The sequence below is a fragment of the Puma concolor genome, chromosome A3 (assembly GCF_028749965.1).
Source record: "Puma concolor isolate L17-30 chromosome A3, mPumCon1.1.hap2, whole genome shotgun sequence".
Classification (NCBI taxonomy): Eukaryota; Metazoa; Chordata; class Mammalia; order Carnivora; family Felidae; genus Puma; species Puma concolor.
This window is the reverse complement of record NC_141669.1, coordinates 59,334,367-59,358,908: the sequence shown is the minus strand read 5'-3', so window position 1 is coordinate 59,358,908 and position 24,542 is coordinate 59,334,367. Positions and strand designations below refer to the sequence as shown.

The 24,542-nt window shown below is 34.9% G+C and overlaps 1 protein-coding gene and 1 long non-coding RNA gene across 6 annotated transcripts in view; one reads left to right on the top strand and one right to left on the bottom strand.

The window, feature by feature from the left end:
• VPS54 (VPS54 subunit of GARP complex) overlaps positions 1-24,542 on the bottom strand; it is a 139,392-nt gene that overhangs the window by 61,848 nt on the left and 53,002 nt on the right. For 4 of the 5 annotated variants that reach the window (XM_086701000.1, XM_086701001.1, XM_025931877.2 and 1 more), the window contains exons 12-20: positions 21,242-21,582; positions 15,742-15,871; positions 14,597-14,778; positions 13,793-13,905; positions 10,062-10,125; positions 7,403-7,508; positions 6,369-6,456; positions 5,697-5,818; positions 5,510-5,590 (exon numbers count right to left, since the gene is read on the bottom strand). In XM_086701000.1, the coding sequence (XP_086557126.1) occupies positions 5,510-5,590; positions 5,697-5,818; positions 6,369-6,456; positions 7,403-7,508; positions 10,062-10,125; positions 13,793-13,905; positions 14,597-14,778; positions 15,742-15,871; positions 21,242-21,582 (1,227 nt within the window). Of the gene's footprint in view, positions 1-5,509; positions 5,591-5,696; positions 5,819-6,368; positions 6,457-7,044; positions 7,146-7,402; positions 7,509-10,061; positions 10,126-13,792; positions 13,906-14,596; positions 14,779-15,741; positions 15,872-21,241; positions 21,583-24,542 lie in introns of those variants that run through there. The other variant, XR_015249178.1, reaches the window with a different exon arrangement.
• LOC147582481 (uncharacterized) lies at positions 10,628-21,055 on the top strand. Its single transcript, XR_015249181.1, has 2 exons — positions 10,628-11,649; positions 20,587-21,055. It is a non-coding gene; the product is annotated as an uncharacterized LOC147582481 (long non-coding RNA).

Below are 24,542 nucleotides of genomic sequence, written 5' to 3'. Positions count from 1 at the left end.
ACCCTAACCACAAGAAAAACCATAATAATTTACAAAATCATAACTTTTCTTCAACCCATCAGAGAACAAAGGTCCCCAGAACCACAGGAACGAATTCCAAAGAGTCACAAGCCCTTCTGAGGAGATGGGACACACGAAATGTCTCATTATGGCAGAGCATAGGAAGAAGAGGTGACTACCACAGAAGCAAAAAAGAAAGAAAACAACATTTTAACAAAATCCCAAAGGCCAAATATGAACTAGTACATGTTTACAATAAATGAGAACTCTAGCTACAAGGAGAGTGTGCACTCATTCACAGGCTCCTCTCTATGGGTCTCCGGAAGGTACTCAGAAGCAACACTGAGATCAGAGCAGAAGACCACAGAGTCACTCTCAGTAGCAGCACAGACAAGCAGGAGGCGAATGGCTGCCACTAGAGAAAAGGAACCAATGCTGACGAATTCCCTGCACCCTCCTCTTATACCAAGCAAAAGCCTTAAGTCACTGAGAAAGGGCACCAAATTCTTTCATCCCCAGGGCCACTGTGTGAGGAACAGAAACAGAAAATACCTTTAAGCCTAGGATCATAAACCAAATTGGTTACCACTGGAGGAGGGGTGGGGCCACTGAGAAGGCTTCACATCCCAGGACTTACATTACCTGATTCCAAGACTTCTAGTAACGCTACAGTAGTTAAGACAGTGTGGTATTGGTGTAAGATGGACTTACAGATCAAAGGAACAGATTAGACAGTTCAAAAAAAGACCCACACAAAAATAGCCAATCGATTTTCAACAAAGATGCCAATGGAGAAAGGACAGCCTTTAACAAAAGGTGCTGGAACTATCCAGAAAAATGAACACTGACTCATACTTTGCACTACATACAAAAATCAACTAGAAATGGATCACAGATATAAGAAAACACTGGAAATTATCTATGTAACTTGGGTTAAACAAAAACTTCTTAGGATAGGACACAAGCATGAACAATAAAAGAAAGAAATGATAAACTGGAATTCATGAGAATTTAAAACTGCTTTTGTATGACACTGTCAAGAAAATGAAAAGATAAGTGATAGACTGGGAGAAAATACTTAAAAACTCTCCAAAAAATAAACATTAAAAAAGTTAAACAAAACAAAAACAAAAAAACCCATACAGACAATATAAAGTGCGGGTGAAGATGAAGGGCACCCCAAACTCTGATATATCAAAAGTAGGAAGACAAAATGGTACAATCACTTCAGAAAACAATTTGGCAGTTTTTTGTAAAGATATTATAAAGTTTTGCATTTATGTACAAAAGTTTTGTATTTACACAAAAGAAATAGAATACATGCCCACATAAAGATGTGCACATGAATGTTTATAGCAGCATTATTGTAACAGGCAAAGACTGGAGACAACTCAAAGGTCTATTCACTGATAAATGGATGAAAAAACAAAGTGATGCATCCGTACAATTGATACTACTCTATAATAAAAAGGAACAAACTACTAACATATGCTATAAATTTCAAAAGCATTATGTTAAATGAAAGGAGCCTGGGACAACAGCTACATTCTGTATAATTCCAATTATAGGACATTTTGGAAAAAGCAAAACTATACAGATGAACATCAGATCAGTGGTGTCAAGGTTTTGGGATGTGGGAAGAGAACTGACTGCTGGAGACAATGTTTAACAGTGATGGAACTGGTCAATATCTTGATTGTGGTAGTTCTATTATTAAAGTCATCATATACTTAGGGTGAATTTTAGGGGTGCTTGGGTGGCTTAGTTGGTTGAGCGTCTTATTCTTGATTTCAGCTCAGGTCATGACCCCAGGGTAGTGGGAGGGAGCCCTGTATTGGGCTCTGTGCTGAGCATGGAGCCTGCTTAAGATTCTCTCTCTCTCTCTGTCTCTCTCTCTCTGTCTCTTTCTGTGCCTCTCCCACACACTTTGTGTCTCTCAAATAAAAAAAAAAAAAAAAAAATCTTTTTTTTTTTTTTTTTTTTTTTTAAGAAAAAGGGTGAATTTTATTGAACGTGTTATATCCCCATAAACCTGACTTAAACTGTTTAGCTTTCCACTGGTAGTCAAAACTTCACTATCTTCCTAACATATCTCAGTTCACCTAACAATCAGTTCACTCACCCTGATTCATTGGCTAAATAGAATAACTTAACTTTGTTGTTATTAACAACAACAGCAAAAGCAGTAGCATTCAACATTTACTGGAAACTTGCTATAGTCAGACACATGATAAAAGAAAAGCACCCCATGTATATTATCTCATTAATCCTCACTATAACCTTTTGAGGCTCTATTATTTTCCCAATTTAAAGACAGAAACTGAAGTCAAGGAAATTAATAATTTTTCCAAGGTGCTTCAATGGCAAATATGTGACAAACATTGAATTTGAACTTAGGTCTACCTGACTCCAAAACCCTGACACTAAACTTCCTCCTTATGATTCTTACCTACATGCTGTTACCTCAGAGTATCTCTTTACCTCAACTTCATTTGCCCTAACAATGCCTATCTGTACGAGCAAAACTTACATGCATGCCACATCCCTAAAGCTTTCCCAGATCTCCCTCCTCAGCTGGCAACCATCTCTTCCAAAGCATTAAAAGCTTCAATAGCACAAAGTCGATTCCTTACTTGTGGCACTTTACATATTCTATTTCCTGTTAAAATTATCAATATACTTTTCCTATTGGATATTTTACTATTTGAGGGACAATGCTGAAGACTTCCTAACCCTTATGTATCCTGGTTACTTAACACAATTTAACTTCCTGAATGAATGAATAAGTGAAGGCTGGGACATTAGTTTAGTCAGGAGTACAATTACATATTAATGATTCATTCTACCCAAGCAATGGTACCACTACTTATTAGCTTCTTAGAAAGAGCCTATATTACTGTGTTATCCTTCTTTCTCCAAATAAAATTTTCAGATAAGAAAATAAAAAGCTAAAATTAAGAGGCTAACTCAACTCAAACATTGTCTCGTATTTCAGTATGAATTAAAAACAGAGCTAAACTCCTGGGCAACACATGAAGCAAATACAGCAGGGAAGGACAGAGAGACATGTTAGTACAGAGAGAATGTAACAGGTCAAGGTAATGGGAGAAGTAGTTAGTAGGAAAGATAGTAGTGAAAATACTAAGTTGCAAAAGTCTAGGCACATTCTTAACATTAAAAATAATGGGGAGCAGGATATTTAAACTTTATGAAAGACGTAGGAAACATAGTAGCTAAATGTACTGTGTAGACTATGTAGAGAAGCCTCTGTTCAAACAAGTTATTGAAAAAAGACATTTTGAGACAACTGATAAATTTTAGATAAGAATAAATATTAGATGATATTAAGGAATTATTGCTAATTTTGTTAGGTATGATATGGTAGCATGAATATTTAACAAAGGGTCCTTTGGTTTTAGAAATACATACTATGTAGGGATGAAGTATCATAATGCCTCACATTTATTTTAGCAAAAAAAGCAAGATATGACTATTAAATATAGGTGATAAATATTTGCAAAGCTCATTAAATAATTATTTTTTATCAAAAAATTAAAAATTAAAAAATGAATAAAACTAATTGCCACAGGAAAATGTCTAGCCACAGTCCCAGTTCTCGGTAAAAACAAACAAAACAAAAAACCAAACAAAACTCTGTATGACCAAAATGATAGAATAAAGTCAAGGTTTTAAGAGTACTGGCACTTTTTTGGGTTTGCTTCATTATATTCCACAGCTTATTCCTAATTCCACTATTTAACATTGTTAGGTGTTTGCAGTCCTCTGCCTTGTTAGATGGTAAACTTTTTGTTAAAAATTATTTTTCCTCCAGGTTTTTATTTAAATTCCATTTAGTTAACATACTGCATAATATTAGTTTCAGGTGTAGAATTTAGTGATTCGTCACTTACATACAACACCCAGGGCTCATCACAAGTGCCCTCCTTAATACCCATCACCTATTAACCCATCCCCTGCCCACCTCTCCTCTCTGGTAACAGATGGTAAACTTCTTGAGAGTAGTCACATTGTTATTTATTGACTTTTGGTAGACATAAGAACGCCAAGTATCAAAAAGCAAAACTGGTGAAACAGAACTGCTTTTGAATTTAGTTACTACTTGGCAACCATAAAGAAAATCAGAGAATTCCTAAACAATATTTCTTCTCCATACAAAACTAGAAACTAATTTAACAGGTAGGACAAAATACAGGTATGTTTGCACATGACTATAAATTCTTTAAGCTTCTTAAAAGCATAAAACATCTAGGTTATCTATCAGCCACCTCAGACATTCTCAAAGTGCAGTCTGGGGACGCCTGGGAGTCAGATACTCTTTCTAGGAAACTGTGGACTAAAATCCATTTTCATGATAATACTAAAATGTTACTAACTTTTTCACTCTCATTCTCTCATGATTGCAGAGTAGGGATTTTTAGAGGAGTTGTAACAATGTCATCATTCTGATGGCCAATGGAATGCGTGTTTGTGTATTCTTGTGTTTTAAATTTTTCTTAGTTTTAACGTCTAATATGGTACTTACTGATTGGTACAATTTGCATAAATAAAAGCTGTTTGAGGTCGTTGATTATTTTTAAGAGTGTAAAGAGGTGTCTTACAACCAAAGCATTTGAGAACTATTAAACAAATGCAATCTTATTTTCCAAGCACTCTTTCCCCACTGTCACCTTCAAAGGTGCGAGTACGTCTGTATCTGTGAATGGATGCCATTTTATCTTGCACTTTTATGATTTTCATGTGCCTGCTGCTCCTGCCATCTCAGAATCCTGAAGAATGCAAATAGCAGAAAAGCATACCAAAGTGCCTTGTTTGATGATTACCCTAAACATACTCTTGGGCAAAACATATAAACTAAATAAACCTTCAAAATTTCAAGTTATGAAATTTCTGCTTTGTCGCTAAGACAGGTGTTAAGGAACTTAGGAAAAGAAAACAGTGAAGGATAGAGCAAAAGTGACTAGGGCTGATTAAGCAACATTTTTCTGGAAATACTCTCCAGTGTAATAAAGGATTCATTGGAAACCAATACTTCTTTTAATGATCTATTAGGAATGGGAAGCAAACAAGAAACGGATATTGAAATTGATTATCTATGAGGGAAATAATACAGCACCTCAGACTTTGCCATTTCAGTCTGGAAAATAAAGAATATACTGTCCCACAAATAACGTATTTACTTTTTTCTCTATTTTGAACTTTGTTCTCCCAATTCTATCTCTGGAAGGCTTTCAGACTAAAATCTAGTTTGAAGAAGCTACATATTTGTCAATGTAGCTAACATAAAATCACTTCTGTAGAGAGTTTCTATCATTCTTAAAATAATCTCCCTCCTGTCCCCTCCCAACCCCCTAGGAGATGACTATCCACTGTTGGGCAATCTGAACAATTTACTGAGTTTTTCTAAACCCTGAGGAATTTGATTGGCTAGACAACTGTGAAAAGGCACAATGCCTTTAAACATTGCCTAATAGTTTCCATAAATCATTACCTTGGATAACAGCTTGTCAAATAAGCTATCCATTATCGCTACAAGCTTAGCTGATATTTCAGCGATGTGGTCATGGTAGTCCTGTAATGAGACAGAATATTAAAGTCCCTGGAACACATCTAAAAAATATTTACCAATTAAGGAATTAAATTTACGAAACTTCAGTAGAAAATACAATGAAAAGTACCTTAGTGATATGATCAAAATGCCTAAGCATGCTATACTGCTTAGGCTGTAGTCGAGCTTCAAAATGAGCCCGGATCACAGGAATGTAGTGCACAATTAACTGCAAACAACGTGAAGATAGAGCTGAAGATCCAGGCAGTGGATACATCACGGAGAAACAAAAAAGAGAATTAGTTTACTTTAATTATATATCAAAATAAATTTTAAAATGTCAATTTCATACAGACCCCTGTTTATTTCATAAATGAAGAACACAGTGGCAGAAAGCAACATTATTTCACTTAAATAATTTGGTACTGAATAATGTAGTAAACATGCTGCTTTTCCCAATGACCTCAAGTTGTTAGTATTACTGACATGAGGAAGCTAATGGGAAAACGGATTCTCTTGTGACATTCAGATATCTTTCACCTCAAAGCACCTCATACACATTACATCTTAACATTTTCTATAGTGGTGCAACTTCCAAATAACTTATACTCGTTAGAGTGGAAATTCCTCATAACATTTCCCCAGAAGCCAATTTTTCAATCATGGTAATACATCGAACAGTGAAATAACTTTAGAGTCTTTAAATTAGAGTCATAAAAACATCAGGTGTACTAAAAACACAATGAGTATAGCAACATCATCGTAAAATCTCAACATGTGAATTAAAAACAAGAATCCATACCCAAATTTTTTGTAGTTATTGTTTTTAATCCAACAACTTGCAGTGCACCAGCTCCAAGAACTAACTGGCAACTTCTTGAATTGAAGTACTAACAAAGGAAGGAGAAAGAAAAAGCCCGACAATTTATCAAAAACTGTTCTGTATATGCTGGCAATGTGTTTATTTACAGTTCTAAAACTACATTCCTCTTTCCTCTCATTCAAGGACCAAATGAATTTTCTAGTAGGAGCAACTAGGATCTATTTACATAATGACAAAAAAGAGGCGAGGGGTGTTCCTAAATGATAATATTTATTGTCCGGTAGGAAAAAAGTAAAATTCTAAAAATAAATTGTTCAAAAATTCTTTAGTCTGCATTCATAAAACTAGCTCAGTTTCACTGAAACTAACATAACACTATATGTTAATTATACTTCAATTAAAAAAAAAACTAGCTCAGTTTCTGCATTCTTATCGGAGGGTCCTATTTTCAAAAGGGTAACAAAATCTTTCTGGACTAAAATATGACAACTCAATTTGGGGGAAGAATTAACTGATTAGACATTTGAAAAGAAGCCTTTTCTTTATGCTAGCAGTTAAAAAAATCTGTTAAAATGAAATGGCTGAATAAGATTATCACCACATTTTCATTTTACATCAATGGTTCTGAAAGAATGATTTAAGAAAAATCTCTAACCTTAGTGAGATGAATTTTGTAAAGTTCAGTGAATTCCTTCCATGCACATTTGAAACCAGTCCAGGTTTTTTGACCTAAGTGGCCTCAGTCATGTTCAGCACCTAACGAACAAATCATCTCCTGTCTCCAATGTCATTAACAACTCTATGGGTATAATGAGGCATCACTAAATGCGAAGTGAGAAGGAAGTAGGTGGCCTTCTTCCAGTAACATGTTGTGATTCAACCACAATCAAATGTACAAAATTAATGTCTTAAAGAAAACTTAACCTTGAAATGTCTCAGAATTTGAAGATTAGTCATACTCTAATGAATTACTTCTTCCAACTATTTTTCCATCACAGTGAAATCATACACACCTTCAATAAATCTGACAGACGAGTAAGCATGTCAGTAGTAACAGATGGGATATTATCCACACACTGGCAATATTCAAGGATAATTCTTATCAACAGCAATACAGTTCTATAAGAAAAGAAAGATGACCCAACACGCAGTCAAAACAAGAGAGTTAAAATGATTCAGCACATAAAAATCAATACTGATCTTGGTAACTGAAATTATGTGTTTTACATATAAGCGCAGCAGAGAGGGATTGAGGTGAGGCAAGAGAGATTTCTAGGGTGCAAAATTAAGGAGGAACTAATTTTCAGGGTCACACAATTGCAGGGCCAGCACTTGCATGACACTGAGAATGAGTACTTCCTTAAGTTTTGTGCTTTGGCACATCACTCTCTTATGTCACATTCCTATTAAGTCTCTTCAATAAGGCAGATATCCCATTCCTTGGCCAATTCAGAAACACTGACAAAAGTCCTACCCAGGATTTCTGAATAATCATAATAATAATAGGTACTCAATCCTAAGTGCTGAATTAATGACAGGCACCTAATCATGACTTTCTTAGTGAGATGAAAGAGAAACTGTGGCTTCTAAGAACAATGGTATCTCCTAAGAAGTTTATCAGTAAGTCACAAAAGGTTTTCCAAAGATGAGAAAGTTACCAGCTCATTAGCTGGGCATGTCATAGATTAAAGAGAGACACTACTAGGAGCTTAAATAAGATTGAGGTTAAGGTAAATAGAGCCATTCATTATAGGACATCTAAGTTCAATGAGAGGCTTAGAAATGAGTGATCCATATAAAATAATGTTTTATGAAAGTCTGAAGGATACCAGGAAGTAGTGATTCAAGAAGGAGTCTAGCCTTTATAACAGCTTATTCTCCATATTATTCTCCATGCATATTTCCAGTATCTGCTTTACTGGGCAGGGGTTCACTATTTATCTTTTGTAGTCTTCTCTCAGAAGATAAAATATTTTCCCTTTAGCCAGGGAGTTCAATTTTGGGGAGCGGTCTCTTTGCCTAAAGAGCCAGAAAGCCAGAGGTGACCAATGCCATCAAGCAAGAATAACAAGATAATGGGTAATTAAGGAGAGAAATCATAATTAGATTGAAGGGATAAGATTATAAGGTTGAAAAAATCTTTGCCCTACTAGAAGCAGAAAAGAACTCCAGAGGAGGAAAAAAAGGGAAGCTTTCATTCGCGAAGGGTATAGTGTCAGATTTCTGGATAATACAGACTGAGAAAATGCATCAATTCAATACACACTTTTTGATTATTTATTGGGTACAAAGTAAAATATAAATGGTAAGACATCACCATCTTTAAGGAACTCAAAACTAACCAGGGAGATATATACATAAATAATTTTAATATACTGAGAAAAGTGCTATTTTAGAGGCACATGGAGTCTCAAGGAAAAGATCAATCATTCCTCCTGGAGGGGGTGTGTATTTCAGAAAAGACTTATACAGTGATAAGAAACAAAAGGGAAAAAGAATCTTGGTCTTGATCTTGGGAGCTAGACCTTGACTCTAATCCTGACTCCATTTGGGTCATTTTATATCAACCACTTAAACTTCTGAGGATCAATTCTCTTAACTGTAGAAAGGAAACAATAATCCCTGAAGTGTTTATTTCACAATGTGGTTGTAGAGATTAAAAAGATTGTTGCTATGAAAATACTTAAATTATGAAGTGCTATTAAAGAATATTAAGATATTATTTTAACTACCCATTTAAAAAATGGCATGTAGTACTAGACAAACAAAACTGGAATTTATATTTTCCTTAGTTAACTGGCATTTGAAATACTGTCATTGGTAAAAAAAGACCTAATGACAAATGATAACAGAAATAAGTGATAACAACTATCAACTTATTAGGTGCTAGAACTATGCCAAATGCCTTATATGAGTTATATGTTTAATTCTGTAATAGTTCTTAGTACTATTTTCACGTTTTGATTTACAGATAAGAGAACTGAGGCACACAGAGTAACCTGCCCAATGTCACAAAGAGTTAAGAGAGCTTCTGGGATTCAAACCTAAACAATGTGACTCCAAAGCCTGCACAACTTCAATTATATGCTATAACACTAACAAAGCTTCAGAAAAAGAAGACAGAAAGAGCCTGAAATATTAATAACACCATAAAGCCAGTATTCCACCCTTGGGTTGTATACCTCCACATTTCTTATTATACGAAAAAATTTATCAACCCATTTCTTGTAAAGCCAGCAGTGTAGTCCCTAATTTAAGATATAGAATACTACAAAATATAGAAAATGGAGAGGAATCCATAAAATATCCTTTAAATTATTTTTAAAATTTAAAATTGTTAATCTATGGGGCATGTGGGTGGCTCAGGTGGTTGAGGATCTAACTCTTCATTTTGGCTCAGGTCATGATCTCACAGTTTCTAGATTCAAGCCTCACGTGAGGCTCTGTGCTGAGAGCGCAGAGCCTGCTTGGGATTCTCTGTCTCTCCCCCTCTCTGTCCCTCCCCGACTTGCAAACATTCTCTGTCTCAAAATAAGTAAATGAAAAAAAACATGTTAAAAAACTAATAAATAAAATTATTAATCTAAAATTTCCAATTCACATCAAGGGGGAACTAGAAGACCTATGTTTTAAATAACTGACTCAACTAATAAAGAAAAATGTGTCACTCACCCAACGACAGCATATTGTTGTCCCTCTACAATGAGAACTTCAGCTGGTTTTCTTTCTTCCGTAACTAGAGAGTAAAGCATATAACAAAGAGAGACATAGGAACAAGACTAAACAAATTATTAAAGTAAAAATTTAAACTAGGAAAAAAATGAAGAAGATAGTTCCAATTTAGGGCTGGTAGGGCTGGAAACTATCTTATATTCAAAAACAAATGTCTACTTCTTAGGAAGCAATTTGGCACGGAATAAAGTATACTGGGTTTGGAATCAGAGAAATATGGATTTGAGTTCCAGTACTGCCAATCACGGGATGCAAGAACTTGTGCCAATTAGTTAACTTCTTTCAGTGTCAACGTCTGTATCCATTAAACATGGATAATGGAAACTATCAGTGTTTTTGTTAACAACAGAGATCATGACTACAAACTGCCGATCCTAGGTCTGCCCTCTGGTAGATGATCAGTGAGTAAAAAAAAATAATATATTAGTTTGGAAAGGCAGAACTAGAATTTCAACTGGTTGTCTATATTATATATATTATATATATATAATATATATATATATATTATAATTCTTAGATTATAAACTAATTCCTATACTCAATAGAGAGATATAATTTTCAAGACTTCAGTCCAGAAATTATTTTCAGCATGTGGTATTTCTTACCGTTATAAAACAAAACTCAGCATGTTGAAGTGAAAAGTAGAGTAGACTGGATTATTGTTCTTAATCAGCCAAATTATTTAGATTATCATGGGCCCATTATTATGCTTCCCCAAGCCTCAAGTCCCTTTGACTTGACATTAAACATCTACTTCCTCATTTCCTTCAAGGAAAGAAATTCAGTGTGACACAATTTCAAATTTCTAATCTGTATACCAGATTAAATTTTTGAAGATAGGGACTGTGTCTTAACCAATTCTCTACATTACAGAGAAAACGGCAGAGCATAGTAGTGAAAAGAAAGGGCCCTAAAATCAGTCTGCCTGTATCTGGAACTCAGCTCTACCACTTCCTAGCTCTGTAACCTTAGGCAAGTTGCCTAATTTCTTTGCGCCTCACTTTCCATATTTGTTAACTGGGAATACTAACAGTATCTAGTTCACGGGCCTATAAATAAGAACGCAATGTGCTGAGAACAAACTGTCTAGCCTTAGGTAAGCATTCAATTAATATTAATTGCTATCCATTAACTTTCATTTTCCCAATGCCTAGACAAGTAGCTAGTAACTCATTAATGAATGGTGGTCAATGAATGAATAATAACCAAGGATCCTTAACTTGGTAAGAACAAGTAAAATGGTGATGGACTTCTAATAGCATGTACTTTCTCACTCAGAGGAAAAAATAAAAGTCTGGGACAGAAATAGAGTTATAAAAGAAACCTCTTATCGTTAGTATCCTCCAAAGAGAAAGTAAAAATAAACAGTTCACTTTGGGGGTAAAAAAAAAAGACACATGGTTAATTCAATCACTCTATATCATTTTAGTTAAAAAATTGTTATGCTTGCATGAGAATGGATTGTAAAACTTTGAGCTGTTCAGGACAAAAACCGTCATTGTCATCTAGCACAGCAACTCACAAAGTGGTAAGTCATCAAATATAGCTTGAAAGAATAAATGAGAGATAAATCTTATAATTTTAAATCGTGATTTAGAATAATCGGTGTTTTTCTTTTAATCTTTGCTACCTGAATACTTTTGCTTTGCTAATATCTTAAAATCAATTAAGATTATGACCGCCACCCAACACTGTTACCTACTAAAAAATGGTCACTAGGCAACAGAAATCTAGTTAATTCATTCAATTCTTCTCTGCTCTATATGAACTACTCTATTTTACACATGTCCTTAACCCCTCCTCTCCTGTCACAGTGTGAGAAGAGATAGCCTTTCTCAACTCGGGATTTAATTCCAGAGGCCCTGCCTTACAATCACTCTGCGCCACTCTTCCACTCTTATCTTTAACATTCTTTCTCTTTCTGTTAAGCACAAAAATATAATTCAGCTTCTCCTACCTTAAAACTCTTCTCTCAACTCCCTGAGTGGATTAAAATAATAATCTAATTATTCTCCTAGGTTTCTAGTGCTACTTCATCATGCACTTGCCCTTCACAAACAAACCTGTCGAAAAAGGAGGCTACATTTGTTTACAGGTCCTCACCTTTCAAATTACTTAGCACTGAACTACAGTCTGATTCTGTCACTCTACTGAATTACTAAAATTGCAAATGACCTCCTCCATGTCAAACTAGTGGTCACTATCTGTATTTTACTCAGTCTTTCTCTTGTAGTGCAGTCACATTTGGTGCAAATGTGAAATACACAATTTAAAAATATTTCTATGTAAAAATATTAAAATTTCATGAAATGCATAAAATTTGAAAATGCATCTGCCTCCTCCATTTAAAATATTCAACAATTGAGGGGTGCCTGAGTGGCTCAGTCAGTTAAGCGTCTGACTTCAGCTCAGGTCATGGTCTGTGGGTTCGAGCCGTCCCTTATCAGGCTCTGTGCTGACAGCTCAGAGCCTGGAGCCCGCTTTGGATTCTGTGTCTCCCTCTCTCTCTGCCCCTCCCCTGCTTGTGCTGTCTCTCCCTCTCTCAAAAATAAACAAACATTAAAAATATTCAACAACTGGGGAGCCTGGACGGCTCAGTCAGTAGAGCATGTAATCTTCATCTCAGGGTAGTAAATTCAAGCCCCATGTTGCGTATGGAATCTACTTAAATTTTTTTTTAAAATTAGAAAAAAAATATTTGATAGTCTCACAATTTTAAATATGGTGTTATAGGATAAGTTGTACTTAAGTTTACCTACATTATTATCACGGGACAGCTCTACTTTAACTGGCATACAAAAGTACCTTCCAGCTATTGTATTTCTTTTAGATGAAACCCAACAGGCATTTGATACCAATGAAAATTCTCTTCTTGAAACTCTAATTTTTTTACTTCTATGTTCTTCTGGATTTCTTCCTACTTCTCTAGCCTTTCCTTCTGAGTTTCCTGCATAGTTTTCTTTTTCTACAGTTTTTTACATTTTGGTTTTCTCTATCATATCACTACTGCATTAACTGTGATTGCTAATCCACATTTTTTTTATTAGACTCAGCCCTTTTATTTTTATTTTTTAAGTAGGCTTCAGGCCCAGCACAGAGCCTAATGTGGGGCTTTAATTCACAACAACAAGATTAAGACCTGAGCTGAGATCAAGAATCAGATGCTTAACAGACTGAGCCACCCAGGTGCCCCTAGACTTAGCCCTTTGAAAGTAGAATTATAACTGTTATCTCGGTCTCAATATCTAACACAGAGTAGAAGCTTATTAGTATTCAGTGAATGAATACGTGTCTTTAAACAATACAGTACAGTGGTTAAGAACATAGCTATGAAATTATTATAAGGCAGGTTTCAAATCTCAGCTCATCATTTGTACAGAATTCTTTAACCCCTGGAAGCCTTATGCCTCCTTGCTGTTAAACAAGGTAACAATAGCATCTTCATCAAAGGTTGTTATGGGGATATACTAGAATAATACATGTAAAAGCACCTGGCCCAGGGTCTGGCATATGGTTAGCAATCAATAAATATCTGAAATTATTATTACAAATTATCATACATAACTTTTCCAGTCAATTGAGGCAGTGTCAATTAAAGAAATGTTAAGCATTCCTATAAAATGAATAAACAGTGTAAAACTGGAAGACAGCATGTGAAAGAATACACATACCCCCTGACTTTTTTTCAGGTAAAGCAATCTTTCCATCTGATATAGAATCAACAAGATCCTGAAATTCTGCAGGAACATCAGCTTGCTTCCAGCGCTCATTGTCTAAGAGGAGGCTATTCAAAGGGGGAGAAAAAAGGAAGATAAACTTTAACAATATTTCAACAAGGCACTTGGTTGACTCAGTCGAATGAGCATCCGACTCTTGATTTTAGCTCAGGTCATGATCTCACGTTTTGTGAGATTGAGCCCTGTGTCAGGCTCTGTGCTGATATTTCAACACGATCTTCTTTGGTTAAAAAGAAAAGAGTTGAGTGTGTATGTAAGACTTTTGTTCTCATATCTTTTAGTAATAATAAAGACACTATATGTATCTTAGTTAAATTCAAGTAGATCTCATGTAAACAAGGCACTGACTTTTAAACAGTAATGGCCACTAGCTGTTGTTAGTACTAAGATTTTTAAAATAAATGTATACCTTAATAAACTGAAATCATTCATAATGAGTACTTTCAGAAAATATTTCTTTTTATATCTCTTAGCCTATCCAAGAAGAGTAATGAAACATAATTAACTTCACCACTGAGTGGGAAAAGAAAAGCCAATCTATTGAGGATCTTTGTGACAAGTAAATAAACATTCTAATTCCACTTTGGAAAGCTGAGAAATGGGATTTTAATTCCACAGTCTGCCTTTAGTGGAAAATAGGTTTTTTAGGGGTTTTGGTTAACCAATCAATTAAATATAATCATGTTTTGTAAAGGAAAGGGAAAAAACTGAAAAGCAGAATGAACATGGTAATGATACCTCAGCTTAGTTTTTCTCTCTTCATGAAACCTGTTTACAAATTTATTAGCTTGGCTCTGAAGTGCTCCAAGTAATGACATGCTTTTTCTTCCACAGATGTGTTCAGTATCTAAAATGAATGTTTCCATTAATCTAGAAAGTGTTATGAATTCCGTGGAATTTAGCTTCTCAAGAAAACCATCCTAAATTTTAAAGATAACACAAAAATCATGACAGAGAATTAGGAATAACATCAAATATGAACAAGCTATAAAACAAACTTAGTTTGATATGTTACTATTAATTATTTTAATAATACATTATATATTAATTCATGAGTATTATCTTAACATTATTTTTAATGAAATTTCTCAATACCTCAGTCCCAGAAATTGAACATTAAAAACTTAAAATGTCCAAATTTTACTCTGATTCCTTTATAATACAGTAGCTCAAATAAATTCAGGTCATACTATAAAATTTTCACAATATTGGAATTCAACTAATTTTATTAACATATTGGCCAGTTATACACACATATATGGTGTGTGTGGGTGTATATATACATATATATATATATACATACATATAAAATAGCATATTAACGTCAAATTAATTAAGGTAACATATTTCAAAATTAAGTCTTTTAATAATTTTTTTCAAAGAATAATAGATTTTCCTATTTCTTTCATTTGGATTATTTTACATTTCAACATCTCCCTAACAGGCCATACCAGTACCATTAACTTTATTAAGTATTTAAAATATAATATGATGGGGCACCTAGGTGGCTCAGTTAACCATCCGACTCTTGATTTTTGGCTCAGATCATGATCTCACAGTCATGAGATCGAGTCCCACTGTCAGGCTCTGCACTGGGTATGGAACCTGCTTAAGATTCTCTCTCCCTCTCCCTCCGTCCCTCCCCTGCTCATGCTTGTGCTCACTCTCTCTCTCTCTCTCTCTCTCTCTCAAAAAAAAAAAATATATATACATACGTATATATGTATATGTATGTGTGTGTGTGTGTGTGTGTGTGTGTGTATATATATAAATACATAATATGCATTATGGGGAACATAGGGACACAAGCAAGGATATGATTCTAGATCTTCAAAATAATTATACTATATATAAAATATCTAAAGCTTTATCAAACAATTAACCTTTGCTCTTGACATGAGAAACTTGACGGCTCGATCATGGCATATATCTGAGGCACTATACAATAACTCCTGGATATTATTTGCCAGTTTTTCTAGCTCTAAATCAGTTAATTTCATGTCTTCATTGACCCTGAAAATGATAAAAAAGAGATCAAGTCAGGGGAAATTGTGAGTACACTGTCTCCACAGGTAGCATATCAATAAAAAACAAAAAGCTATAAAATTTGCATTTGAGGAAGAATTCTGTAACGTATCAAATGCTTTTTTTGTGTGTGGTGAATCATTACTTAAATAAGCTTGGATAATACAAATATTTTACCCTAATCTTATATAGAAATAATTTTCTCTCTCTGCTGTAGCATGTTCCATACTTATTTCAGACTCCAAGTGAAAATTCTGCAAAAACTACAGCAAAAATAAAAAATTCTAGTTAGGTACAAGGTGGTAGCTTTGGCAGGCTGTACACAGGGTGCTTAAAATGACACACTGGAAGGAGGAAGAAGGAAGATTATTTCATGAAAAATAGGCACTTTTTTTTTTACTTATAATTATGAATGATAGTTAATATTCAGTTCAACTGAACTAATATTTCCTGAGCACTGTACTAGAGAGGACACAACAGGTTGCTGTCCTCAAAGAACTGACAAACAGAAATATGTATAAGACGAAATGTATTTTTTCCAGTTTTGAGAAGACTTCCTGTTTTTAAACATTTGTTTTTCTTAAGGCATGTATAAAGACCACTGATTCCATACCAACAATTCAATGCAGTGCTATTATGAACCAAGTTTAAGTGCCTTTGCATCATTTCTCTCCCTTTCAATAGAATTAAAATAATTTTCAAAGGTCTTACAAAGAGAATCTGATGTATGTTAATTTGAGGCAAACCACTACCCTAACTGGGTTAAGGTATTAAGGGAAGTTATTGCCTGCTATCCTTCAAAATTATAATATCATTAAATTTATTTACCGATGCTTTAAAGTAATAGAGGGAGGAACACCTGGCTGACTAAGTCAGTTAACATTTGACTCTTGATTTCAACTCCGGTCATGATCTCATGGTTCATGAGACTGAAGCATGCCTTAGGCTCCACACTGACAGCAGCAGAACCTACTTAGGGTTCTCTCTCCCCGTCTCCCTCTGCTCCTCCCCAACTCATGCTCACTCTCTCTCACAATAAATAAAAAATAAAATTAAAATTAAAAAATAAAATAAAGGATTAATATTCTTACTCTCAGAAAAAGCAACTCATTCGGTTCTCACACTCCCAAGACAGGTAGATAAATAACTACTTTAAGGATGAGGACACTGAATCTTTGAAAGTTTAAATGACCTACCCAAGGTCACAGGTTAAAGGACTAGAACCTAGAATCAGTCTAATTCCATTTCTAATCTGCTAAGCTTCCTCCACTCCAACATTTACTTTTATATAAATAGTCCAATGCTATTTCAATACCAACTCCCACAAAATTGTTTGCTTAAATTTTAAAGGTCAAATTTACAAGGCGCCTGGGCGGCTCAGTCTGTTGAGTGTCCGACTTGGGTTCAGGTCATGATCTCGCAGTTTGTGGGTTTCAGCCCCATGTGGGGCTCTGTACTGACAGCTCAGAGCCTGAATCCTTCCTCAGATTCTGTGTCTCCTTCTCTCTCTGCTCCTCCCTGTTCACACTCTCTCTCTCAAAAATAAATAAACATTAAAAAAAATTTTTTTAAATACAGTTCAGGGGCGCCTGGGTGGCGCAGTCGGTTAAGCGTCCGACTTCAGCCAGGTCACGATCTCGCGGTCCATGAGTTCGAGCCCCGCGTCGGGCTCTGGGCTGATGGCTCAGAGCCTGGAGCCTATTTCTGATTCTGTGTCTCCCTCTCTCTCTGCCCCTCCCCCGTTCATGCTCTGTCTCTCTCTGTCCCAAAAAAATAAATAAACGTTAAAAAAAAAAAAAAATTTAAAAAAAAAAAAATAAATACAGTTCAAATTTACTACTGAAATAAAATTGCATTTTGTGAAGGATGTTTAAAATTTGCCCCCATGTAATAGAAAGATTAAGAACATGAAACTCTTGGCAATATGCTAGCAATTCACAAAGATTAAAAAAAACAGGGGTGCCTGGGTGGCTCAGTCAGTTGAGCGTCTGACTTTGGCTCAGGTCACGATCTCATGGTTCGTGGGTTCGAGCTCCGCGTCAGGCTCTGTGCTGACAGGTCAGAGCCTGAAGCCTGCTTGGGATTCTGTGTCTCCCTCTCTCTGCCCCTTCCCCACTCACGCTCTGTCTCTTTCTCTCTCAAAAGTAAATAAACATTAAAAAAAATAGCACATAAAAACAACTCTCATATCTTTAAGTAGGGTGACCATCCAAAAAGATGGGAAGTTTGGTATTTTAAGAAAATCATTTAATTTAGTTATTTGTAATGTTGCTTTTTACAAAGAATTTTTTTTAAGTCTGTTTAGAGAGAGAGAGAGAGAGAGAGAGACAGACAGTAGGCAGGGAAGGACAGAGAGAGAAAAAGAAACAGAATCCCAAGCAGGCTCCAAGCTGTCAAAGCACAGCCCAACACAGGGCTCAAACTCACCAACCGTGAGATCATGACCTGAGCCAAATTCAAAAGTCAGATGCTTAACTGACTGAGCCACCCAGGTGCCCCTAAAAAGAATTTTAATTTTTTAAGTTTAATTGGATCTCTTTCACATTCACAGGAAAAAAAAAAAAAAAAAAACTTTATAAAGATGATGTAGCATTTCTGCTTTTGGGTACATACAGAAAAGAACTAAAAGCAGGATCTCAAAGAGATTTGCATACCCACGTTCACAGTAGCACTATTCACAATAGCCAAAAGATGGAAGTAATCCAAAAGTACACCAACAGATGAATGGATAAAAACATGTGATGTATACATACAATGGAATATTATTTGGCCTTAAAAAGGAAGGAAATTCTCACACATACTAGAACATGGATGAACTTTGAAGACAGTATACTAAGTGAATTGAGCCAATAACAAAAGGACAAATACTGTATAATTCCACTTATATGAAGTACCTAAAGTAGTTGAACTCACAAAGACCAAAAGTAGAAGGGTGGCTTCTAGGGGACAGGTAGAGGAAGAAATGGGGAGTTGTTGCTAAATGGGTATAGAGTTTTAGTTTTGCAAGATGAAAAAGGTCTTGGAGATTGGGTGCACAACAATATAAATATACTTACTACTACTGGACTGTGCATTTAGAAATGGTTAAGATGGTATATTTTGTTATGTGTTTTTCACCACAATTTAAAATAAATGTTTAAAAAAACCACAAAACTGTCTAATTCTTTCCATTATTTTTCTTTTCCCATTTCCTGCCTGGGAAATTATTTCTTCTTTTGTGCCCATATCTGCACTGCAGTTACCTTACAAAGGCTTGTGCTGAGACTACATAAAGAACTCCCATAAATCAGTAAGAAATGAACACAGCCCAGCAGAGAAGTGGGCAAAGAACTTGAATAGGCGCTTCACAAAAGAGAACATCAAATAGTCAATGAATATATGAAAAGTGATCTCTTACCAATGATCAGGGAAATAAAAAGTAAAACTAATATACCTGCAACATACCCACCAGAATGGCTAACATGTAAAAGACTGACAACACCCAAGACTGAATGAAGATGTAGAAAAACAGGAACTCTTTCACATTGCTGATGGGACTATAAAAGAGTACAATCACTATGGGAAACTCTTATTAGCTAAACTGACCATTCATATACCTCAATCATTCTTAGGTATATATTATGCTTATACACATATACAAAAGACACCTAGAAGAATGTTGACAACAATCAAAATGGAAATAACACAAATTTCATTTACAGTAGAATACATAATGGTGTAGTCAGAAAGGGGAATACTGTACACAAATAAAATTACTGCTACATGCAACAACTTAGAAGAATAGCACAAATACAATTTTGAGGGAAAGAAATTTGAGACAAAAGAACATGATTCCATTTATGGTTCCATTTATATAGTTTAAAAACCAGAAAAACCAACAGTTTTTGTGGTCTTCCTTGGGAAAGAGTGAAAACACAGTTGCAAGGAAGGTTTCCAGAGAGCTGGTAATGTTCTATTTCTTAATTTGGGTGGTGATTACACCAGTGTACTCACTTTACAATCATGGAGGTGAACACGTACAATTGATATATTGGCCTATATGTGCATTATACTCCAAGTAAAAAGTTAAAACAAAACAAAAAATTAAGGAGGGTACCACCCTTTGTCCTTTCCATCCTGCAGCTAAGGATGCGGATTTGATGATAAAAGCTGAAGCAGCCTCTTTACAGATGAAAGCTGGAAAATGAGGACAGCAGAGCTGCCGTCTCCACTGTGGACCTCTCATCTCTGAACGGTTACATGACAGAAACAAAATTCTACGCTGTTTGAGCTATAGGATTTGTATACCCCTTGTAAGTTTTAGACTGCACCCTAACCAGTAAATGTGAAATGTTAGCCTGAACAGAGAAAAAATATTTTTATTAATATGTAGTTCAGGGCTTTCTTTTTGGTGAGGAGGAAGGTATTACAGTTGACTTTATGCTGTAACTGCAACCTACATAAACTCCTTGGCCATAGGCTGACTTGTGTAAAAATAAAAGTACATGCTGAGTTATTATTCTTAACGATAATTAAATCCATACTACGTTCTTGGGTCAGAAAGATTTTATTGGCCTTGTTTTGTTTTTTCCACACAAGAGGTTATTGGGACAACTGGTGAACTGTGAATGGGATGTATGGATTGCAAGGTAATAATGTATCAATGTTTTCTTCATTATAATTGGTTAACTGTAGTTATTTAAGAGAGTATTCTTGTATTTTAGGAAATATACACTTAAGAATACGGAAATAATGGGACATCATGTCTGCAACCTTTTGCCAAATGATTCAGAAAAAAATATTATCATGAGAGACAAAGAAGAAGGGAGCAAGAAAGAGAAAAAGGAAGAAAGGGAGAAAGAAGGCAATGTGGTAAACTGTCAACAAATGACTTTTTCGTACAATTCTGGCAAATCTTCTGTAAATCTGAAATTATTTCAAAGTAAGTTTTAAAAAGTCATGTTTGAAAAAATGGTATGATCCGCTTGGAAATTCATGCCTTTGAAAAACTAAATCAAACAGATCTTCACTATATACAAAATACAAAGGCGTTATAGGAAAAGAAAGAAAAATAAACAAGGTAATGCTGACCTGATTTTCAGGACAAGTTCTGCCACTAGTGACTTTAAATAAGTCAAATAAATGCTCTGAAATAAGGGCATTTAATTAAATGGTTCCTTTCCAGCCTTAAAATTCTGTAATTTTCAATTACTTCCAATGCTCACCTCCTTACATTACATTTTCAAAAAGATATGTGTTTTGTAAAATTAATTTATTTTTGTTAAATTCCAAGACCAAAGTTCATATGGTTTTTCAATAAATTGAAAAAATCAGTCTTACTCAAAATCTTATAAAGTTGGCAGCAGTCAGCATACTCACATCATATCCACACCTCCTGGAGTAGCAGATGATGATGTCTGCTCTTTGCTGGATGAAGAATCAGTAGTACATTCTGGTTCGGATACCGAATCACTGCTGCAGGGCTCACTATTTGGAGATGCATTTCTTTGAGAGGTAGTGTCGATTGCTATAGGTGTTAATTCACCCTCATTGAATGCATCACTTATAAACAAGCCTTCATGGATTAAATAAGCCACTTCTGTGTCCAGTGAATTGTCTTTTGCAGCATTCTTCTGTTGTGAAATCTCTTCCAATTCCCTGGTCCTTCGGTTTTTGTCAAGAACTGAGAGAACAACGCTGTGAATGATATTTAACGTTGCCTATAAGAAAACAGGATATATTTTTAAAGGATTTAAAATAACATGTATCTAAAGTCCCCAAAAGTGAATTTTGCATATGTACTTTTTAAAATCTTATAAATGAGTGTCAAGGTCATGCATGTCATAATTACACCAATCTTTTATCACAGTAAAGGTGACTTTGTGAAAAAGAACTACTCAAGAGAAATGGGTTCCCTAAAGCTTAAGAATGGAGTTCTGTATTTTCATTGATTTAAGTAGCAATCTCCTGAGAGTACATTGCATATATTCTAAGTATCTTAAATAGGTTACACTAAACATAATTTGCCTACCATATATCTAGTAAGGGGTTAAATAGCCACAATATATAAAGAACTCTTACAACTCAACAAAAAAATCTGATTAAAAAATGAGCAAAGAAAGTATTTCTCCAAAGAAGACATACTAATGGCCAATGAGCATACGAAAGGATGCTCAACATCACTAATCATTAGAAAAATACAAATCAAAACCAAAATGAGATACCACCTCACACCCATTCAAATGGCTACTATCAAAAAACAAAAACAAAAAACAAAACAAGAAAAACAAGTGTTAGAATATGAAGAAACTGGAGCCTTTGTGTACTGGTAAATTAAATTATGAACTTCAAATAGTTTATTCCTATAATGTGGTAAACACTAGTAAAAGCCAAAACAACCTTTTCTGATTATAAAAGTAATACCTCTCTTTGAAGAAATATTTAGGAAAAACAAAGAAATTAATAATGAATTTAAATTATACTGCCAAAAGATAACCACCAAAAAGACAAACTGTCTCTTTATTGTATGAAGATGAAGAGATAATAAATCTTTTTAACATAGCTGATCACATACTATATAAACAGGCCTATACTGTCCCTTCACTTAATGTTATAACCTACACATTTTCTTCAACATTAAAAATCCTCAGATGCATGATATTCCATGGTAATGAATATACCAGGCATAATTTACTTTACCCTTCCCTCTACTGTTAGATATCTGGGTTCTTTCCAATTTGCAGTTATTTGAAAATTCTCAATTAAAAATGAACAGCTTGTAATTAACATTATTTTTCAATGAAATTATATCCTTACAGAATCACAAACTTTTTTCAAAGAAAAAAGAACCATATTTATACGTTATATATCATCTTCAAAGATGTTTTACAGAAGTATTAGCTTAAGGGGTCTAAATGTGAAAATGAGAAACTACAACTATGATAAATCACTGTTCCCATATTGTATATATATCAAATAAAGATTTGACTTAGTTTAACTGATAGAGAACCTAAAAGTGAAATAGCTATAAAAAAATTACTGGCAAAAGATATGAAAGCAACCCAAGTGTTCATCCATAGATGAATGGATAAAGATGTGGTATATATATATACAACGGAACATTACTCAACCATAAAAAAAGAATGAAATCTTGCCATCTGCAACAACATGGAAGAATCTAGAGGGTATAATGCTAAATGAAGTAAGTCAGAGAAAGACAAATACCATACGATTTCATTCATATGTGGAATATAAAAAACAAAACAAACAGAAAAAAAGAGAAAAAAACAGACTCATACATATAGACAACTGGTGGTTGCCAAACAGGAGAGAGGTGGGAAGAAGGGTGAAATAGGTGAAGGGGATTAAGAGTACACTTATTGTAATGAGCACTGAGTAATTTATAGAACTGCTGAATCATTATATTATACACTGGAAACTAATAGAACAGTGTATTTTAATTTTTTAATATTCATTTATTTTTGAGAGAGAGAGAGAGCACTAGTGGGGAAAGGGCAGAAAAAGAGGGAGACACAGAATCCAAAACAGGCTCCAGGCTCTGAGCTGTCAACACAGAGCCTGATGCAGGGCTCGAACTCACAAACTGTGACATCAATCATGACCTAAGCCAAAGTCGGACGCTTAACCAACTGAACCACCCAGGCGCCCCCAGAACACTGTATATTAATTATACTTAAATAAAAAAGAATACTGGCAAAAAGTTGGTCAATTCTACAATCTGCAGTGTAAGAGTTATATACATCCAGACATACAATAATAGAAGTATGTGTGATGAAGTCATGGCGGGAATATGAGAAAAAGTGAAAACGTGGCTTAGTTATTTGAGCAATCCACATCTATAGGTTTGCTATCATCACTACAAATGAGTGGGACCAACATTTTGGTAGGAGCCTAAAGTACAGTGAATCACATTTTTAAAAACCTTTCCCACTCAGAAAGGTTATACACATGACTTAGCATCACTCCAATGTTGATAAAGTCATGTCACAGATTAAGTACCAAAGTCCCCCAGGCCATTTAACAGAATACTAAGGAGATGCCAGGGATGTTAACTAGCACATGTAACACAATACTGACATCTGATAATTCAAAGAATAGCAAATTTCACAACCTGTTACATTCAGTAATTCCTAAGCATTGTCTTATTAAAACACAGCTGTGACATGTTAGTGATTCTAACTACAATGCATTAGTCTGTGACATCTTTTCTTCTGAAAAATGCTCTGTGGCATATGTTCTTTTCCTTATATTGACTGGTTTAAAATTAAGTGATTATACTGAAGAGACAGAATAATTAAATGTAAATGCATAATCCTTGATCGGACCTCAGATTAAAAAGTAAAATAAAAGCCTGCAAAATAAAGGACATTAGTAGAGCAATTTAAATATGAATTATATGTTAAAAAATGCTGTTGGGGCGGCTGGGTGGCTCAGTCGGTTAAGCCTGACTTTGGCTCAGGTCATGATCTCACAGTTCGTGAGTTCAAGCCCTGCGTCAGGATCTGTGCTGACAGCTCAGAGCCTGGAGCCTGCTTCAGATTCTGTGTCTCCCTCTCTCTCTGCCCCTCCCCTGCTCACACACTGTCTCTCTCTCTCTCTCTCTCTCAAAAATAAATAAACATTAAAAAAATTTTTTTTTTTTTTTAAATTTTTTTTTTTC